Source organism: Sesamum indicum, linkage group LG10 (genome assembly GCF_026168435.1).
Source record: "Sesamum indicum cultivar Baizhima isolate 11 linkage group LG10, ASM2616843v1, whole genome shotgun sequence".
Classification (NCBI taxonomy): domain Eukaryota; kingdom Viridiplantae; phylum Streptophyta; class Magnoliopsida; order Lamiales; family Pedaliaceae; genus Sesamum; species Sesamum indicum.
In genome coordinates this window covers 7,260,384-7,280,650 of record NC_142666.1, presented here as the reverse complement: position 1 = coordinate 7,280,650, position 20,267 = coordinate 7,260,384, and the positions used below count along the sequence as shown (strand labels likewise).

Here is a 20,267-nt window from a genome sequence, read left to right as displayed (position 1 = left end):
TAAATAAAAAAAAATGGGGTCAAAATATATTTTGCTCCGCTGAATTATCATTAAGGTAGCGTGTTATTCTTGTAATACTGACAACCTGCAACTAAATATTTGAACAATATTACCCTTATATTATATATACATATTTGTAGTTCAAAGATTTTTTTTAAAATTTAATTTCTTTTAATTGGAAAAAATATATTTTAATTACAATAAATTAAAATATAATTAGCAAGCTGAAAAAAATTCAAAGTTTATTACATTTTACATACTCAAAGTTTAAGTAATGAGAGCGTATAATAAATACGCAATAAAGTTTTCATGTAATTTGACAATAAAATTAAATTATTAACTATTTAATTTTTTAGATAAGAATGAATAATTACATATCTATTTTTTAAATACATTTTATTTGAAAATTTTGAAATAAAATATTTATTTATTTTTTTGCTAAAAGTGTTTTAACTTTTAGTTAAGCATATTACATTGTCTATTTCTTTTCAAAAGTATATAAGAGTTATTAGAATATTATATTTGTTGTTTATCTTTATATATATATATATATATATATATATATATTAACTTATTACTTTACTTTACTTGAAAGTCTTTTTTGTATTTGTTATACACATTTATTATTTTACTTTTGAGTATGTAAAGTGTAATAAAATTTGAAATATTTAACTTGATAATTCTATTTTAGTTTATTGTAATTAAAATTTACTTTTTCCAAGTAACTTTTTTACTTAAACTTAAAATGCAAAATAATTTTTTTTAAAAAAAAAGAGAAATCCTTAAATTATTATAATATAAGGGCAAAATTGTCAAATATTTAGTTGCAGGGAGAAAGTATTATATTTCTTAGTTTCGCAATGTAATCTTAAGCATAGTTGAAGAGGAAAAAGTGTACGTAACCCTAAAAAAGATATGATCTATAAATGGTTTACTCGGTACAATTTCACCAATCAAATAATTATTTCAGAGATAGATAAAACTTGACTTTAAGATGGGAAAAAATTCCCGCAAATTAGCCTTTTGGTAATTATGATAACGTTATTTTTTAACGTAGCATAATACATCTCATAGCTCCGAGACATATATAATTTCAATCGCAAACCTTAATTCCATTATATTTTTTACGGAAAAACAGCACGTGCCGACCTCCATTAAAATTAATCTTGAGGAAAATTATGATTGTTTACATAAGAAATTTAACGAAATCAAAATTTGATACTGAAGTTGTAATTAAATTTTTTTAACTTACGCAATACAGTGTGGAAAGCTAAAAAATAATGAGATCAAAATCGAAAAAAAAAGACAACATTACTCAAAATCTGACCCCCAGGAGTTAATTATAGTGGGACCAATGCAGCTTTGTGTTTTATTTTCATCACATGGAGAAATATAAATTAAGGAACATGTTCCACATGTCTCAGTCTATATGAGATTTTTTGTTTTAGCCCATGCAGCTCTCACTCTCCGTACACTCAAATTGTAGACCTATAAGAGCAAGACCCTTCACATACATTTGTTTCCATCAGAGTGAGTGCTGTTGAAAGACACTAAAATACATGAGGGAAATTGTGAAGTGAAGAGATAGGGAAGAGAGGAATGAGGAGAAGCTGCAACCTCAACCTTCACAATCCTCCTTCCTCATCCTTGAGTTTTTGCTGTAAATTGAGGTATATAATTAGCTTGGATCATTTAATTCTTTTTTTTTTGTTCGGGTTATACTGTATTATTTTTAATAATTTTATCGGTCTGGATTTTAAGATTAACAGTATTTTATTCCCTTGTAAAAGTATAAATAGACAGATTTTTTCTGTATGGAAAGAAAAAAGCTGTATTACGGTTCTTGAACCTTTAAAAATATAAATATGAATACAAAGGAGTTCAAATCCTTTCATTTTAATTCTGAATTAGGTTTTGATGAATAGTGGTGGATTTCAAATTCCTTTCAAAATGAGTCATTTGAAATCCTTTTTTCAAATCCAAATACATCCTTAGATAGTTTAGGAAGGTATCGCGACCCCTTCTCAAATAGTCATTCTGTTTGTTAATATTTTTTGAGGAAGGTATCGCGACCCAAAAATAAAGAATTATTGAAAACAACTACTGCTAAAGAATTATGCCAAAACCAGTACAATATATCACAGTGAAACAAAATTTTCATGGCTTTAGCTATTGTTAATGTTTTGATCTCGCTTGCAAAAGCAATAATCAAGATTTCACTTTTAATCATGATATTTAATTATGCCAAACTTTTATATTTCTTCTAGCATATGTTGCACTTTATGCATCATTTTTTATAATCAAAGTGTAGTGTTATATATCTAATATGGATGGATAGTAATTTATCCAACTGTGATATTGAAAATAAGCACATTATTCCCCTATAAAAAAAATATAGCAATTTATTTTCCTATATTTTTAAAATGAAACAATTTACCTCTCTGTATAAAGAGGTAAATTGCTTCATTTTAAAAATCTAGGGGGGTAAATTATTGTAATTTAAAAAATACAGAGAAATAAATCGCTATTTATTTTTTTTCTAAGGGGGTAATTTGCTCATCTGCTATATCACAAGGGGTTTACTTGCATTTTTTTTCTATCTAATATTTCCCAATTAAATTTTGATGAAATAGTATTAATTGTTTCAATTAGCCTTCCTTCTTTTTTGAAGTTGTTGAGGTTCACATGCTTACTATCCGATCAATAAAGACCACAAAAATTAGTTATACGTAGCATCAAGGTAAAGGGTTTAGCTTTTAGGCCTAAAAGATTGAGCATACTAAAGTGTTTGATTAAACTTATTTAAAAAAAAACATATAAAATATTTTTAAATTAAACATATTAGATATTATTTTAAAGGTAAATTATTGATGAAATTATTATAAATAAATAAATTAATATACTTTATGAGATGTAAGTAATAATAATAATAATAATTTTTAATTGTAGGAGATGCATGAACCAAAATCGGAACCAGATCCATTACATCTTCTCTAGTGACGTGACTGAACTTCAGGTATGTAAATATACTTTGTCTTGCCATTTTTTTCTTTTCATTTATTTGTAATATAGAGGTTGATACAAGAAAACTGCGCACGAAATTAGAGTATAAATTGGATTCTAATCTATAAGTTTTTGGTCCATTGGTAAGGGAGTCGGATTTTCAGACAAATTCTTGTCTAAGGGTTTGGATCCTCAGAGTCATACCTGTCGGAAGAGATTTAACTCTTTTGCTCCCTCTTCGGATGTAATTAGTTTCATCTTTGATATCGGATGAAAACACCTGCGGAGATGTAGGTGTATAGAAGTAGGTTTTGTAGATATTTTTTCTCAAAGGCATGTTTGCCTAGGTCGATGGGATTAAATATGATGGAACTGTTGATCAGATATAAAATTGAATGATTATTGATAATTAGTTCTTTAATTTATTATTCTGTGTTTGATTGGACAAAGTGTCTAGCGTAAAATCTTAGGTACGGACCCCCATTTTATTACAAAACAAAAAGTGGGATTTGACGCGATAAAATGGTCGTTCTAAAAATTGTTTCTAATTGGAACAGTTTTTAGAACTCTTGAGGAATGGAATCAGGTTGCTGAGATCATAATTATCTTATATTTTATCCTTTATTTTTAGAACAGTCGGACCATTACGAACATCGTTCCAGATTTTGTGTTAATTGGAACACTGTTACACATGCTATTTTTGGTTGAATGGATACTGAAGTATATTTATTTTTAATTAATAGTTTTTTCTCCTTCTCTTATTCTAATATTCTCTTTTAAATTTTTTTATTTTTTATTATAATTATTTTCATATTATTAGTTTTTATAACAAAAAAATTAATAAATAATGTTTAGTCATTTTGAATTTTTGCGATCATATAAAAAGAACTTTTGTATGAAGTGATAAAAAAAAAAGATTTTTGAAAAAAAATAAATTTAGAGAAGTAATGTGAGAGAGAAATGTGGAGTAGTTGGTAGTTAAGAGAAAAAAATATATATAATTGTGAGATTATTAAAAAATATTCATAATGTTTGGATTCGTTTTCTGAATGTTTTGTAGAGATAGCGAGAGAAAAACAAAGATAAATAAGTGTGTGTTAGAGATAGTATATATGTCTGGATTTATTTTTAGAGATAATTTAAAATAAGTATTATATGTTTAATATTGTGTTTTGGAAAACAAAAAAATTACTATTTATTGTCAAATCATGTCCTTTTTATATTTATTTATGTATATGTGTGTATTTATGCTAAAACATTTAAAAATACCTAAATAAGGCATATGGCAAACATTGGGTATGTTTTGACTTATCTCGAAAATAATTTAAAAATAAAAACAAACATAGTGATTGAAATTATTAATTTGACTAAATTTTTTTAATAAAAAATAAATTTAAGTATTAAAAATTAGTATGATATATATATATATATATATATTATATATATTTTTTTTATAATAATATAGATGTCTCGGGGAAGTGCCTATCTAATATGGTGGTAGGAAGCCCATGCTAGTCTCAATCATTTTGTCAATCACAATAAATTACTCCCATCACTGGAAAAAAAATAAAATATACATCTTAGTGCGATATTAATAATTATGGCAAAAAATTATAGTAAATAATATTATTAATTATGATTAAATAAAATCGATGTAAAAACATTATTTTCTGCAGCTAAGAGTCATGGTAAATACATTTGTCATGACTTATAGCCATAACAAATATTTTAACTACCCTGGCAAAAACTATGGCCAACAAACCGTTGCATAGCGATAGTCAATAACTACTTGTTATGATTAATTATTATTAACCATGATAATTAATTAGACATATTATGTCTCTTGCAGTGCTAGTTGTATGTTGATGTGACAATGCCAACTCTTAGCCACGTCATTTTCAATTAAATAGTTGCGGGTTTTATTTATTTATTTTTATGGATACAAAAGTTGCGTTGACGAGTGATTTATGAGTATCGCTATGATCTGGGCACCCGGCTTGAAACATGTCTTGGCCTGTGCTGGTGATGACCGGCAGAGCCGAAACCATTTGAATATTTTTGACACCTAAACCCCGAAAAAAGAAGCAAATCGTTCCATATATGTATGTGCAGGCAATAGCTATCCTGTGGCTTGCTAAAAGAGTGACGGACGAGAGACGTAACGAGTTGGAACGGAATAGATCACCATCTCGGCAGCAGCTCCAATTCCACGGCAGCAGAGGCCTCTCTTTGAAGAAATCTCTGCAGAAATTCCTCCGGAAAAGGAGAGACAGGATTCAGGCGTCCATGCCATACTAGACCGTCACGTTACCTATCTCTAATGAAGATTGGTTATGCTGCAATTCGAGCTGTAATCAACCAGTGTGCTTCTTCTTTAGGGAAATTATGTCATAAAATGAAAAAATAATTAAAACGCATAATTTTTACAAAGGGTTTTTGCTCCTTTTGAGCTCTCTTTTCATAGTTTCTGTAGTCTTAAAAATCCAAGGGAAGGATGGAAATGGGAGGTATGCAATGCGCGATGTGAACTGGTGCTTGTGATACGAGATATTGTCCGTTTTGATTTTTAGAGACTTTTAAGTTATATATGCTCTTCACTACATGGACCGGTTGTCGGCACTAGAGAAGTGTGATACGAGATATCGTCCGTTCTGATTTTTAGAGACTTTTAAGTTATATATGCTCTTCACTACGTGGACCGGCTGTCGGCACCAGAGAAGTGTGATACGAGATTTCGTCCGTTCTGATTTATAGAGACTTTTAAGTTATATATGCTCTTCACTACGTGGACCGGCTGTCGGCACCAGAGAAGTTGGTGTTCCCGCCAAAATTTGAAGTACCGGAACCAATCATAAGCTGAATGTAGAGTTGTGTTCGTCCAGCGGTTGTTAAATTTGGAGCTGAGGTAAAATGAAGAATCACATGCAAGTACAAAGATTGGTAAGGTTGGGGCAGACAGTGTGTTACAATATCTCCAAAACAGAGGGTTTGAGGCAAAGTTGTGTTTATGTATTTAGATAGTATGTATATGGTTCCATCCTTGGAGTTCATCTATCAAACAATCTATCTATCTATAAAAGTGTGAGTGGTTTGGATCTTTGAGTTTTTTGATACTTATTATAAGGGTGAATAGTAATTTATCCCTATGATATTGAAAATGAGCACATTATCTTTCTATGAAAAATTATAGTAATTTACCCCCCTATACTTTTTAAAATGAAGTAAAATTATTGTATTTTAAAAAATATAGGGAAGTAAATCAGTATTTATTTTTTTATAAGGAGGTAATTTGCTTTTTTGCGATATTACGATGGAGTTACTTGGATTTTTTCCTTGATTATAATTTTCGCATAAAGCATAAATTATGAGTTGACTATTAATATTTATAGTTGCTAGTATTTTATCATATACTAAATATGTAGGGAAAATTGGAATTTTGGGTCTGTAATTATGGAGGGTGATGTTTTGGTCTTGTTGAAATTAGTTTTAGCAATTTGGTCATATGATTAAAACGAAATTGACAAATAGAGGAAATTCTGACTGAATTGCATGAATTGCAGTTAGATTTGTCATTAAAAATAAAGTTTAGCATTTTTATGAGTGATAAATAGGTTTTCTACCTTACAGTCAGGATTCAAGTGCCCCATCAATCCACATGCACAACAAGGTTCCATAACTAAAATTATGTATTTGAATAGAAAATAAATTTTCTAATATTTCAGATTTTCTAAAATATATATATTGTGACGGCGATGACCAACTTCCACCTCAATGGTGGCGGCGACCGCGACGGCAACCGTCACCCAAAGAAGAAAGAGGCATCGTCGTCGCCAAAGCTTTCGCCAGGGTCACACAGATTGGGCGCCATAGCTCCCTTCGTGCTGTGTGACGGTAACGCCGTCTCCTGAAGGTTGGGCGGGGCAAATCACTGCTGCCTCAGTCGATGTCGCCGCCATGTTTTATATATATAGATACATAATTGTTTATATATATAACATAAATACTATTTTTCTAAATTATAGAATATATTTATGCAATATCATTTCTCCAAATATTTATGTCATAATGCAATGTCACATTTTATTTTTTTTATTAAGTCATGTAATTGCCACATCATATAAAATTAGCCAATGAAATCATTTTTCCTAATTTGAAATGCCACGTTAGATTTTGGAGATATTTTTTGGCAACTTTTGATAAAATCCGGCAACAAGTGTCTTGAAATCGAGCAAATTTAAAAAAATAAAGGACCATTTTAGAAATCTTAGTAAGTTAAAGGACTAAAATGGAAAATGGCTAAAGTTAGAAGACGAAAATGCCTTTAATCTTAAAAGTAATCTAATTGCTAGTATGAAATAGAGACGTGAATTAGGGTAATCATGATCTCATCTTCTCGTTTGGCCAAAACAAGGTCAAATTGGGTTATAGGCTTGGTCTAAAGTGACTGGGCTCTAATAGATCAAGACCATGTCTAATGAACCTATATTAAATTTAATTTAATCTTAAGTCCATCAGTTTAAGTCTTTTAATTCATTTAAAAGACCTAGCGCCACTCTCTTATTTAATTTTTAAATTCAATTTATAAATTAAATCAAGCTTAATTTGAATTAATTCAATTGATTTAAAAGTTCTAAATCAAAAAATCAACTAATCCAATTAATTAATCTTTAGGTAAATTCAACCCATGCAACGCGTATCAGATTTTTTGCCACACCACAATATCGGAGAATTTTCAAGGAAAATTCTTAGATTATCGGAGGATTAGCTTTACAAAACAAAAGTTAGCACTCCGATGTTTAACTCAATAATTAGTCAATCGAAGGTAAGTATCAATATTCATTCAATTTTTTATTAATATCAGCAAATTTGGTGAATTATGACTAACGGAGGGACTTATTTGTTATATAAAAGCAAATCACAAGGGTGCTAGATGAAATTTTTCCAACCACATGGGATTCATGTATAATTACACTAAATATCAGAGGAGGACAGTGTAATTATCCCTTAAAATTTTATTACGCATCAATGTTGTTGGTCACAATTTCACTTTGGTCTAACGCAATTTGCATCCTTGTGATATTGCAAATGAGTAAATTACCTCTATATGAAAAAAATTGCAATTTACTTCTCTATGATTTTTAAAATAAAGCAATTATAGGGAGGTACATTGCATACCAGATTTTTGGCCACACTCTTCAAGGAAAATTTTAGGATCAACGGGGACTAACCCTGCAAAATAAAAGTTAACACTCCAATACTTAAATCCGTAATGATTTTACTAAAAAAGAATGAAGAACCTTAATAAAGCAAGAATAATGGTATAAAAAATGATAAAGTATATATATTCGTGTGGATTAAAGGTATTTTTAGTCCTCTAACTATAGCCAATTTCTAATTTAATCCTTTATCTTTCTAGGATTTGAAAAATATCCTATAACATTTTAATTTGCTCATTTCAGGACACCATTTGCTAGAATTTGTCCAATATTGCTGGAAATGTCACATATATCTGACGTGGCCTTTTAATTTGGACAAAGTGATTTTATTGATTAGTTATGCATGACATGGCAATTATGTGACCTTTTTAATTTTAAAATATAAATTGTGATGTGGCATTAATGACCGCATGGCATTAAATTATGTTATTTACTAAAATTATTATTATTTGTATTTAAAATAAAATTTTAATACTTTATATTATTTTTACTTTTTTAGAATTAAATTATTTTTACTTTATTATTTACTACAAATAATATTTATCATTATATGTATTTGAATAATTTTTTTTCTATTATTTAAGATTTAAAAAAAAAACAATTTTACTTTTAATATTTAAGAAAATATAAAATAATACATCCCTCTTCTCATTTTTGTATGTGTATATATAAATAATATATGCATACATTTATATATACATTATATATAATTATAATATATATCACAATATATATATATATATATATATATATATATATATACTTTGGTGATGATGGCCAACCGCCACTTCAACGTTGGTGGCGATCATTGCCGCCAACCTTTGGACGATGATCGAAGAAGAAAGGGGCGACGCGTCTTCTCTAAGGTTGGGCGACGGTGGCACCTCTTTTTTTCTCGTGATTGTCTAGATTTAGGGTGGTGGGCGACGACGACACCCATTATTTTGGGAGATAGGACACCTAGCTCGGGGGTGACGGCATTGCCCGACGATAGTCTCCGCCGCCTCTAAGATGGAGGTTGGCCGTCGCCGCTTTTAGGTAATATCTGTATATATATATATATGTATATACATAATTGTGTATATATATAACATAAATACTATTTTTTAAATTAAAACTTATTTTTGCAATTTCTTCCTAAAAAATCCATATCATAATGCTACATCACATTTTTTTTATTTATTAAGTCAGATAATTGCCACATCATATAGAATTAGCCAACAAAATCACTTTCCCAATTTGAAATGCCTCGTCAGATTTCGGTAATATTTTTTGGCAACTTTTGATAACATCTGGCAATATGTGTCTTGAAATCGAGCAAATTAAAAAGTTATAGGACCTTTTTCAGACCCTCTACAAAGATAAAGGACTAAAACGAGAATTGCCTATAATTAGAGGTTTAAAAATCCCAGCTCATTTTCAATCAATCTATTAGGAGCCACCAGGAGATATTTTAAAATGATGTGTCCAGATATATTGACAAACTATATGACGTATCCATCCAAGTATCTGATGATGTGTTTGGCTGGAATCAACTTGTTTGTTGAGTTTGTCAGTTCAGTAAAATAAGAGGTAAGCTTATAGGCCTTACTTCCCTGTTGGTGAGCCGTATAAGTACCTACAAGGAGAAGTTTACTATAATTAGATGTCCGTGATATACAAATTGGTGATACAAAATATATATCACTATTTCACGCCCTTATTCTCATCCCTTCAACCTTAACAACCTATACATATTTTGCTTGACTCTGAATTGATGTTTACGAGGTCAAAAACGCTGAAATGTCGGGTTTCCATTGAATTATTTTTCTTGTTATATAATGGATGTGCTTGCTTTTTCTCCCACTCTATACATACACACATACAGTAGTGTTGCAAAACTCAAGCCAAGGAGAGAATTTATAAACAAACCTACGTACGTACCCAAGATCATAAGAAGCAGCAAGAGAATTGATTCTTCAAGTGAAAAATGACAATGGCACCTGCTGCAATGAAACAAACAAACAATGAGAATCTGAAGAAGAACAGAATTCAAGTTTCCAACACCAAGAAACCCCTCTTCTTCTATGTCAATCTTGCAAAGGTTCAGTTCAACCTCTTTTTCTCTCATCTTCATGTGCATGTCCATGTCCTACTACTGCATGTTCATGTGCATGTCCATGTCCTACTACTTGGCCTTGTCAAAATATCATCATTGTTTTCTTCCTAATCATTTTCCTAATTAAGTGCAAAAGTTTTGAAGTAGTCTTTTATCTGGAGGGGCAACATGGATTTGGTATTTCTAGGACTTTAATTTTGGGGTAAATTAGATGAACACTCCTTAAGATTAGTTTAATTATACAAATCTACTCTATTTTTTGAAAAATTACATGTACGTATAATGTCTTTCGGATTGTAATTGTAATTTGTATAAATACTTCTTCAGGGACAAAAACATACACATGTACTTGTAATTCTAGAAACGATACGAGTGCTTAATTTATATAATTAAACATAATGTCAGAAGTTATTTGTATAATTCACTCTTAATTTGAATAAGGTGAGACATTATGCAAAATTACGACAGGACAGTTAAATATGGGGTGAATAGCAATTTACCCTTCTATGAGATTTAAAATGTATATCAATTTACCCTCCTGTATTTTTTAAAATGAAGCAATTTATCTTCTTATACAGGTAGGTAAATTGCTTTATTTTTAAAAATCATAAGAGGGTAAATTGTTGTATTTAAAAAATATAGGTAGGTAAATCGCTATTTCTTTTTCCATAAGGGAATAATTTGCTCATTTATAATATCACAAGGGGATTTCTTGCATTTTTGCCCATGAATATGTCATCTTTTCTTGGGAAAGAGAGACATATATGATTAATAAGCTTTTCCATGATCATAACAAATTGCAGGTGTTGAGTTGCATAAATAATTGTACACATCATTATATCTGAATCTCAACATCCATAATTTATTTAATACACTTGAAAGAAATTTTTCTCTTATAAAGCAATTTCTCAATTAAGGTAGTGTAAATTCATGAATTATTTAGGTGAAAGTGGATTAAATGCTTTTTTTTTTATCTCATAACTTGGGTTATTTGCTATTTTCATTTTTTTAACTTTTTAACTTAGCCATTTTGTTCCTATATTTTTTTAATTTTTGTAATTTTAATTCTTTAGTGTGTTGGAATTCAACTTGACAGGCGAAAAAGGTGAATTCTAATGAAAAAAATGATTGAAACAGTGAAAATAAAAACAATGTCCAAGATTAAAATGCTATCCTAAAATGTTAAAGGACAAATATATTGACATAAATGTGCCAATATAAACAAAAGCCTCAATTTTAAAATATTACGTGAGAGACACATGCATTTTTCCTGCAAGATGGGTGAACTCCAGCTAGAACGGACTAAAATGATGAAAATTAAAAAGAGGCAAGACCAAAATGCTATTCTAAAAAATTAACGGCCGAAAAAGCCACGTAACATAAGTTGTGGGATCCAAAAATACAGCGAAACCTTATTAATTTTTTTTCATATATACTATATATAATATATATATATATAAGTGAAATTATACTCTGCTATGATTTCTTAAATTAATTACTTTCTCTCTTTAATTTTTATTTAAATGCATGCATATAGTTTACGTACTTTCTTGTTTCGCATGTGTTTGATGGGTAAAAATTGTTGTCATCCATTGACACAGAGGTACTTACAACAGCATAACGAGATTGAGCTTTCTGCTTTGGGCATGGGTAACCACCATAACTCTTTCTTTTTTTAGCTCTTTTATTTTGCAAAATTGTTCTCATTTCCCTCTATATGAACCCCAAATTTCACAATCCAAACAATTAAGGCAAAAATGCAAGCAATTCTTTTGTGATATCGTAAATGAGCAAACCCCTTATAAAAAAATAAATAGCGATTTACCTTCTTGTATTTTTTAAAATATAATAATTTACTCCCCTATAATTTTTAAAATGAAGCAATTTACCTCCCCGTATATAAGAGGTAAATTGCTTCATTTTAAAAAGTACAAGGGGGTAAATTGCTATTTTTTTTTCGTAGAGGGGTAATGTGCTCATTTTCAATATCACAGGAAAGTGAATTGCTATTCACCCATTTAATCCAGACATTTTTAATTAAGTAGGATTAATGTCCAATTACTCTAATCGTGTTCACATATTTACTTTCACTGCTTACCCCAGCAATCACAACTGTCGTCACAATAGCTGAGATTTTGAAGAACAATGGATTCGTCAAAGAGAAGAGTAAGTACTTTGTTCAAGCAATTACTTCTTCAAATCCAATAAGACGGCCATCACTTGCCACAAGAAGAAACATAATATTTTTATTATGACCAGTAAAAAATCGTAGCAGATATTATCTAATTATAATTGCGCCAACGGCTATTAGCTATTATTTGATCAGCGAGGCCAAAACATTAGTTACAAGGCCATATATGTAAAACGCAATGGATATTCATTAATAATGGTCGAAACTTAATTATAAGTTTTTGCATGGTTTTATTCGATCGTGGTAGATAATATAACGTTAATTTGTCGTAATTTTTAAGTCGAAATAATTTATAATGTAGGGAATAATTTAATTTTGTAGCGAGGGAAGAGTGGAGGCAAAATGATAGTGTGATAATCTCTTGAAATGAATTGCGATAGGTATTACGACATCCACAGTTGGAATGAAGGACCAAGCCAAGGGCCGTGTAGTTCACAAGGCAAGGGTGAGTATGTTTCTTGATCGATCTTTTTGTGCAATTTTATTTTTCGTCTTAGTCATTTGAATTCTAATTTAGTGGTAAGTTTTTAATAGGGTAATTAATTTTATTGACAACCCGAATATAAGTTCTCATTATATAAATATTCTTTTTTTGTATAAAATTACAATGATACCTCTGAAGGGATGTCGATATGACGTCGTTAGGGGGTGTGTTAAGTGTTTTTTACTTGATGAGTTGTTCGTGTAAATTACAATTATAACTTGAAAAGGTATTCTTGTAATTTTAAAAAACACATAAAGTGTGTGTAATTAGACCTTAACTCAAGGAACGTCAATGTAGTTTGAGATCTTTTATAGAGAAAAATGCAAGTAATCCTTTTGTGATATTGGAAATGAGCAAATTATCCCATATTGAAAAAATAGTAATTTACCTTCCTGTGTTTTCAAAAGTGCAACAATTTACCCCCTATTTTTTTTAAGATGAAATAATTTACCTCTTTAGACAAGGAGGTGGATTGCTTCATTTTGAAAAACATAATAGGATAAACCGCTATTTTTTTTTCATAGGAGATAATTTGCTCATTTGTAATATTGCAGGGAGAGGTAAATTACTTTAAACTCATCTTTTATTTCCTATTGAGCTTTTTGTACCCTAATCGAACTTCTAATCATACCTTGAGGTCATATAGCTGTTCTAAATCATTCACATTGTAATCAAATCTTTTTGTACACACATCAACACCATTTCTTGGGGTCTAATGCAATTTATTTCTCTGTGATACTGCAAATGAACAAATTATCCACTCTGAAAAAATAGCATATTCCCCTCTTATATTCTTTAAAATGAAACAATTTAAACCCCAAGACAGAGGGGTAAATTGCTTTATTTTAAAAAATATAGGGGGAGTAAGTTGCTGTATTTTTAAAAACACAGGAGAATCAATTGCTAATTTGTTTTTCATAAGAGGGTAATTTGCACACTTACAATATCATAGGGAGGGTAAATTGCATTTTTCCTCAATTTCTTGAGGTACTCGTCATTTGCTCGATGATATTGACCAGATTGAAATTGTGCTGGAGAAATCGGAAAAATTCGACTCCCTAGTGAACGCGAACCATGCAGCGCAAAATACAACTGCCAATAATGCAAAAGTTGTTGGCAACGGCAAAGTTGAGGCCAATGGCAAAGTTGAGGCCAATGGCAAAGTTGAAAACAAGTAGTAGCAAGAAGATGGTGAAGGTCATCTCTTGTAGCCTATCTAGCTAGTGTTCATCGCCATTCTTATACTGTATCTCAGTACAGATGAGAGGAAGAATAGCTATTAGCTAATACTTTAATTTGTTGTTTATGGCTGCCATTGTGTTAGAATTATTAGGGAAAAGCCAAGTACCTCGTAGAAGATGTGCTCGTCGTTAGCTGTAATTTTGCGGCCTTACAGGCGTAACTTCATGCAGTGTTGCTTTGTGACAACTTGTATCTTGTGAAGATACAACAAGTATGTGTTATTTTCAGCTGTGAGAATGGAAAGAAAGTATAACATTTGTGTTTTCATTATTCATTCTTATCTCACATATGCTAACAATTCTACTTATGTTTAGTGCACAAAGTGTTTAAACTTTTGCATACTAAATTCAACTCAAGTCTTTCTTAATTTTAGAAAAGAAGAAATAAATAAATATAGTAACTCTATAAGAAATATGATTAATCTGTGTCGTCTGGATCGTATTGGACTTGGGATCCATTGGTTGAATTTTTCACAAGTCTTGAAATAAGAACCTATAGAAAATATATTAGCATTCCGACACCCAATTCTATTATGCTGTAACCAGTTAGAGAAATAAGAAAAAAAATGGCGTAAAGGAGAAAACGATGTAATGCACTAGAGTAATACTTGATTTGTAAGAAAGTGAGTGCTTGCGTGTATGTATGCTATGTAAATCGGTACCCTCTATCGGAGGAAAAAAGCTTGCTTTTATATCTATAGTTCCTTACTGTTTGAAGGAGTACAACCCCTTTAGGACTCGAGATGATAACTACTGCGAGAAAGCCACAAAGGAAGACGAAAGAGGTTATGGAAGATCTTTGAGAATCATGATTGCTAGGGACTTGTGATCGGATAAGCCTCTTTGTAGTATATGCTTCAGAATTCCTAGGGGGTGTTTGAATGTGCAAGGTGATCTGCCCAAGTCCTTGAGCTATGTTACAAGGTGCATGGTCGGTCTTCCTCCATGTGGTCGAATGGCCTTTGGCCAATTGCACACAAAGATATGCTAGTGCCTAGGTATCTCCTCTTTCATCCTTAATTTTGGGCCTACAGAAATACTGTTTCGCTCCCTATGAAGTCTGTTTCCTCCAAAGGCTGCTCTTAGGCCTTTAGGTCGAGGTTATGCTCCTTCGGCCACATGACTTTATGGCCCCTCCCTCTTTGGGCTAAGTGTACTTTTATGGCATCATTCACCCTCCCCCACCGGCCCCCCAAAAAAAAAAAGAGGTGGTGGCCTGCTTAGAGTAGTAAGTTTGTATTTAGGGTGTAGCATCCTCCTCCTCGGGTTTGCCAATCCTACACTTAGAAGGAGCCTTCTTTCTCTCTGAATGCCCTATGCCAAATCAGACCACCCCGGGTCTCATGAAGCGCCTTTTCGCAACGCGCACCGTATGGTTAGAAGTTCGCTGACTACTTCCGCCAATCACAGCATGCTCCCGCTCGGCACTAACGCATCGCACCGATAGGAACCACAATAATTATAGCAACAACAACAACGACAGCAAATTGAACATGCAATTTCAGAAAAGAGATTTTATTAAACTGAAAATGCGTATACAGTGGACACTAGAGCAAGGGGATCGCCTTAAGGGGGACTCTAACACGTCACTAAACTGAGCTTCTTGAACTCATTCCCCCCTCCCTATAATAGGTTTAAAAAAAAAATCCTATTGAAAGCATTAGACACTAAAAAGATTGAAAAACACACCTGAGGAGGCCTAACGTCCCCTGAGCAATCTAAACAAAATAAAGCAAAATAACAAAGCGAAGTAAAAGACCAACACCTAAAACTCTAAGACTGCGGAAGTCCAGCGTCTGTCGGCGAAGGTTGATTGGTCGGCCATGAAGAATGGTTGAGTGGCCAAAGTGCGCGTCAAGGGTGCCGAGTGCGCGGGCGGCCCTTAACATTCTCCCCCACCTAAGATAGCGACGTCCTCGACGCTTGGGAAGCATGGTAAGCTTCGACAAGAGGTAGGAACGCCTTTAGGTTCGTCACTCGCTCCCAAGTTTTCTCTTCGCTACTGCATCCCCTCCATTTCACCATGTACTCTATATGGTTGCGTTTCGCGGTACTTATCACTCGGTGATTCAGGATTGCTTCAGCCACCTTCTCAATCTAACCATCGGATTGTGGGTGATAGCTCGAGCTCATAGAAAGTGTGGACCCGAGGATTTTGAACATCTCGGTCCAGAAGACGCCAGTGAAACGAGAGTCTCGATCACTGACGATGTCCTTCGGCAAGCCCCAATACTTGACAATATGCTTGAAGAAGAGATGAGTCGTCCCTTCTGTCGTTACATATTTTGGAGCTACGATAAAAGTAGCATACTTTGACAGTCGGTCTACCACGACGATAATAAAGCCTAAGTCCCTGACCTTAGGAAAACCTGAAATACAATCCATGGAGACGCTCTCCCGTGGTCACTTTGGGATGGAAAGTGGTTGCAACAAATCAGCCTTCTTATGATGGTCTGCCTTGTCCTGCTGGCATATCAAGCAGGTGCGGACATAAGTCTCAACATTATCCCGCATCTGTGGTCAATAGTAGGCCCTCTGCACCAAGGCATATGTTCGCTCCTGTCCTTGGTGTCCCGCCCAAAGAGTGTCGTGGCATTCCAAGATAAGTGATTTTCATAGGTCCCCGCCTTTCGGTACATATACGCAGTTTTCCTTGGTCATCAACAATCAATCCTTAAGCCAAAACTGCCAAGCTTTGCCTTGCTCGACAAGCTAAATCAGGCCCTGTGCTGCGGGATCTCTCGACAGTAACTCTCGCACCCGATCTCTTACGAAGGTAGCAACTGCGCTAGAGGAGAGCACTGCTATAGACTCCAAACTCGTCAAACCCGCCCTACGGCTTAGGGCGTTTGCCACATGATTGCTGGAGCCGGCCCAATACTCCAACACAAAGTGAAACTCTGACAACAATTCCTGCCAACGTGCCTGCCTACTAGTCAGCTTCGGCTGCGACATGAAATAACTCACTACAATATTGTCCGTACTGACCACGAAGGGAGAACCTAACAAATATTGCCGCCATAGTCGAAGGCAATGAACTACGGCTAGCAATTCGTTCTCATGCACCGAATAGCGCCACGCAACATCCTTGTGTTTTCTGCTCTCAAAGGCAACTGGGTGGCCGTCTTGCATTAGTACCCCTCCTAACGCATAGTCCGAAGCGTCTGTCTCCACCACGAACGACTTCGACATATCTGGTAAGGCCAACACAGATTCTGTCATCATTGCTTTCTTCAAATTGTCAAAGGCGACTTGGCTTCGATACTGATATTGAATATCATAGACATGTCGAAGAAGGATAAGCTGTTCACTTTCATGGAAGGCTTGAAACCGTGGGCGCGTCTTGAGCTGCAGCGCTAATGGGTGATTGATTTGAGTTCGACTATGACAGCGGCCGAACGCTTGGTAAATTTCAACCCAGAGACTCGAAGGGACATCAGAGATGTCAGAGGCGCACTTGACAGACTTCCAACAATGATTGAGCAATAGTCGGGGAGAGAGTGTAGAGCGAGGCACAGACTTCCGACTTAAGTGAGCAATAGTTGGGAAGAGAGTGTAGAGAAAGGCACAGACTTCCAACTTGAGTAGTTCATGAGAAATGCAATGCACTGAGGCACTATTTCCTGAGAGCTACCCGCCACTTTAGGAAGAGAGTGCAGAGAGAGGCACAGACTTTCGCTTTCAATTTCTGTGTTAAATGAGTGCATTAGAGACAGTATGTTTTGTGGGGGAGCTTAGCACCGATTTGGGGAGAGGGTGTCGACAGAATACACGGACTTCTGCTTGTTTGAGATGATCACATCGGGTGCAGCAGAGGCACCATTTGTGGGGAGATAATGTGTTGTGCTGAAGAGGCACTTCACGATTGGAGCACTCGAAAGAGCAGGAGGTCGGTCTGGTGTCGCGTGATACTGAGAGAGAGTATTAGGCACCGCATACTTTTCAATCCTTCTTGTATGTATTGACAAAGACGTCAACAGATCGAGTGGGGGAGAGTGTCACTGGCCGTTCCTTGGGCTAGATGGACGACAGTGACTTGTGGAGGACGTGCGGGCGGCTAGGGGATGCCTGCCAGCACGCAGGTGTGCAAATGGTTTTTGAGCAGAGATTCTTATCGATTGCGAATTGCAATACTGTTCGTATGAGAACTTCGTTGACGTGCGGAAATGCTATCTGCCAAGTATGAAGTCATTCCGAGAACGTTTGGGCCAGGTGATTGGTCATCGCCACCCTGCGCGTGAGCAGGAGCGTAATGTGTAAAGCAGAGTGCTTTATCCTTGGAGATTCGCCAAACTGTTTCTATGGTGAAATCCTTGTAGTGTTGGGAGCACCTCCAAGATGTTTCAGAGGTAGAAGGTTTCGTTTCGGTATTGAACGATGACGATGTTCAGAGTCTGCCAGTGTAGTGGTGAGATTGTAGTTTCAGAGTATTGCGTTGGCAATTTCTCAGCCATGAATGATCGGATGGGGCTGAAACTCTATAGTTATGATGTGGAAGTCGTAGGCTACGCTACGGTTCAAGCGGGACGTGATTTGGACGTCGGTTGAAGGAGATGCGAAAAAAATACACTCCTCGACCCTTTCAGTGTTCTACTCTTGGAATAAGAGAAAATGTTTTTAAGCCTATTATAAGGGGGGCATGCAGTGGTGAGCTCCAGCCAGCCCTCCTCGTGCACTACGGCACTAGCATGAGACAACGTCTGCACTAAATGAGCTTCTCTTGGGGGCTTGATGGGCATGGGAACCTAACAAGCAGCGTAGGGCCAGGATGGCCTGCGTTGGGTACAAAAGCGGCCGAGAGGCTCTGTGTAACGCGCAAGGTTGCCCCGCGGGCTGCGAGATATCAGAAGCAACACCTCTCGTGCGAATGGTGATCGAGGCAAGCACTCCAAGACCTCGTGATCCAACCCATGGGACGCGCTATCGAGTTCTAGCCGTCCATGGATCCGTTGGCTAAGATGACCGGTCCTGGGACGACACCGCCTGTGCGCATATTATGAAGCCAAGCTAAAAGGCACGAAAGCATGTCGGGCATGCCGTGCGAGATCAAGGTAGGATGTCTCCATATCGAATGGGCCTCGGACTTATGATGCGGTCCTACTCGGGCGAGGTATGGAAGGCGGCCATGACTTGCAACGAGTGAGCGTTGGGCATGAGATGAGCGTTGCGGGCGCATGTTTAGCGCCGTAATGCCAAGGCGGAGCGAGGTTGCTCCTTGCCATCGAGGAATGCATTAGCAGGTTCCGAGATTGTGAGCGAGACGCTAAGACATGAGTACCGAGTGCATATATATGACCTAGTCATATATTAACATGGATTTTTTACCTAACAAGACTCCAAAACAAACCTCCTACCTTCCAACGATGGGAGCGTATTGGATTTATTATTTAATTCAATTAAATAAAATACCCAATAATCATCTGAATATTTAATCTAATTAATTATACACAGACCCAAATATACTCAATTAATAAATCTAAGTTTTTTGACAAATCCAAATAATTAATTAATCCAACTAATTAATTTGAGCCCATTTCAATTAATTAATGAATCTAATCCATTAATTAAACAAGCACATCTACTAAATAATTAATGAATCTAATTTAAAAATTAATTAGCTCAAGCTCAAATCATATAAAATAAGCTCGAGCTCAAGCCGAGCAGCTCGCTCGAATTACTTTAGAAAAATTTAGCAAATGTTCTCCCCAAAAATGAACACCGCCGCCCTGCACCAATCCATCAACCACTTTACACAACCCCACCGTCACATAATACCCACCATACACCTAACTCTCTCCTTCACATACCAAATCAGTTCATATCCACTTCCATTTCTTGAAGCACCAAACCATCACAGACTATGAAATGTAATGGCAAACCTGTTCAAGCCTCTTGCTTGGCCGACACAACAGCAATCGCCTTCCTCATTGTAGACGGCTTAATAGATGGATCGGGGCTTGCAATCGCTGGTTTGAGGCTAGGGTTTTAGAATTTACATTTGAAAATTGGGAGGAAAAAAAACAAAGAGTGGGAA

At 34.7% G+C, this 20,267-nt stretch overlaps 2 protein-coding genes across 2 annotated transcripts; both read left to right on the top strand.

Annotated features, from left to right (window-relative positions):
• The first annotated feature begins 1,480 nt into the window (after nucleotides 1-1,480).
• LOC105172280 (protein TIFY 5A) lies at nucleotides 1,481-5,423 on the top strand. Its single transcript, XM_011093661.3, has 3 exons — nucleotides 1,481-1,670; nucleotides 2,950-3,016; nucleotides 5,116-5,423. Exons 1-3 carry the CDS (start codon nucleotides 1,600-1,602, stop codon nucleotides 5,299-5,301), a joined length of 324 nt encoding a protein of 107 aa, XP_011091963.1. The 5' UTR covers nucleotides 1,481-1,599; the 3' UTR covers nucleotides 5,302-5,423.
• A 4,663-nt stretch (nucleotides 5,424-10,086) lies between these two features.
• Nucleotides 10,087-14,507, top strand: LOC105172279 (uncharacterized protein At2g34160). The gene is made up of 5 exons (XM_011093659.3): nucleotides 10,087-10,302; nucleotides 11,919-11,967; nucleotides 12,421-12,483; nucleotides 12,889-12,953; nucleotides 14,012-14,507. Exons 1-5 carry the CDS (start codon nucleotides 10,189-10,191, stop codon nucleotides 14,168-14,170), a joined length of 450 nt encoding a protein of 149 aa, XP_011091961.1. The 5' UTR covers nucleotides 10,087-10,188; the 3' UTR covers nucleotides 14,171-14,507.
• Nucleotides 14,508-20,267: the final 5,760 nt, after the last annotated feature.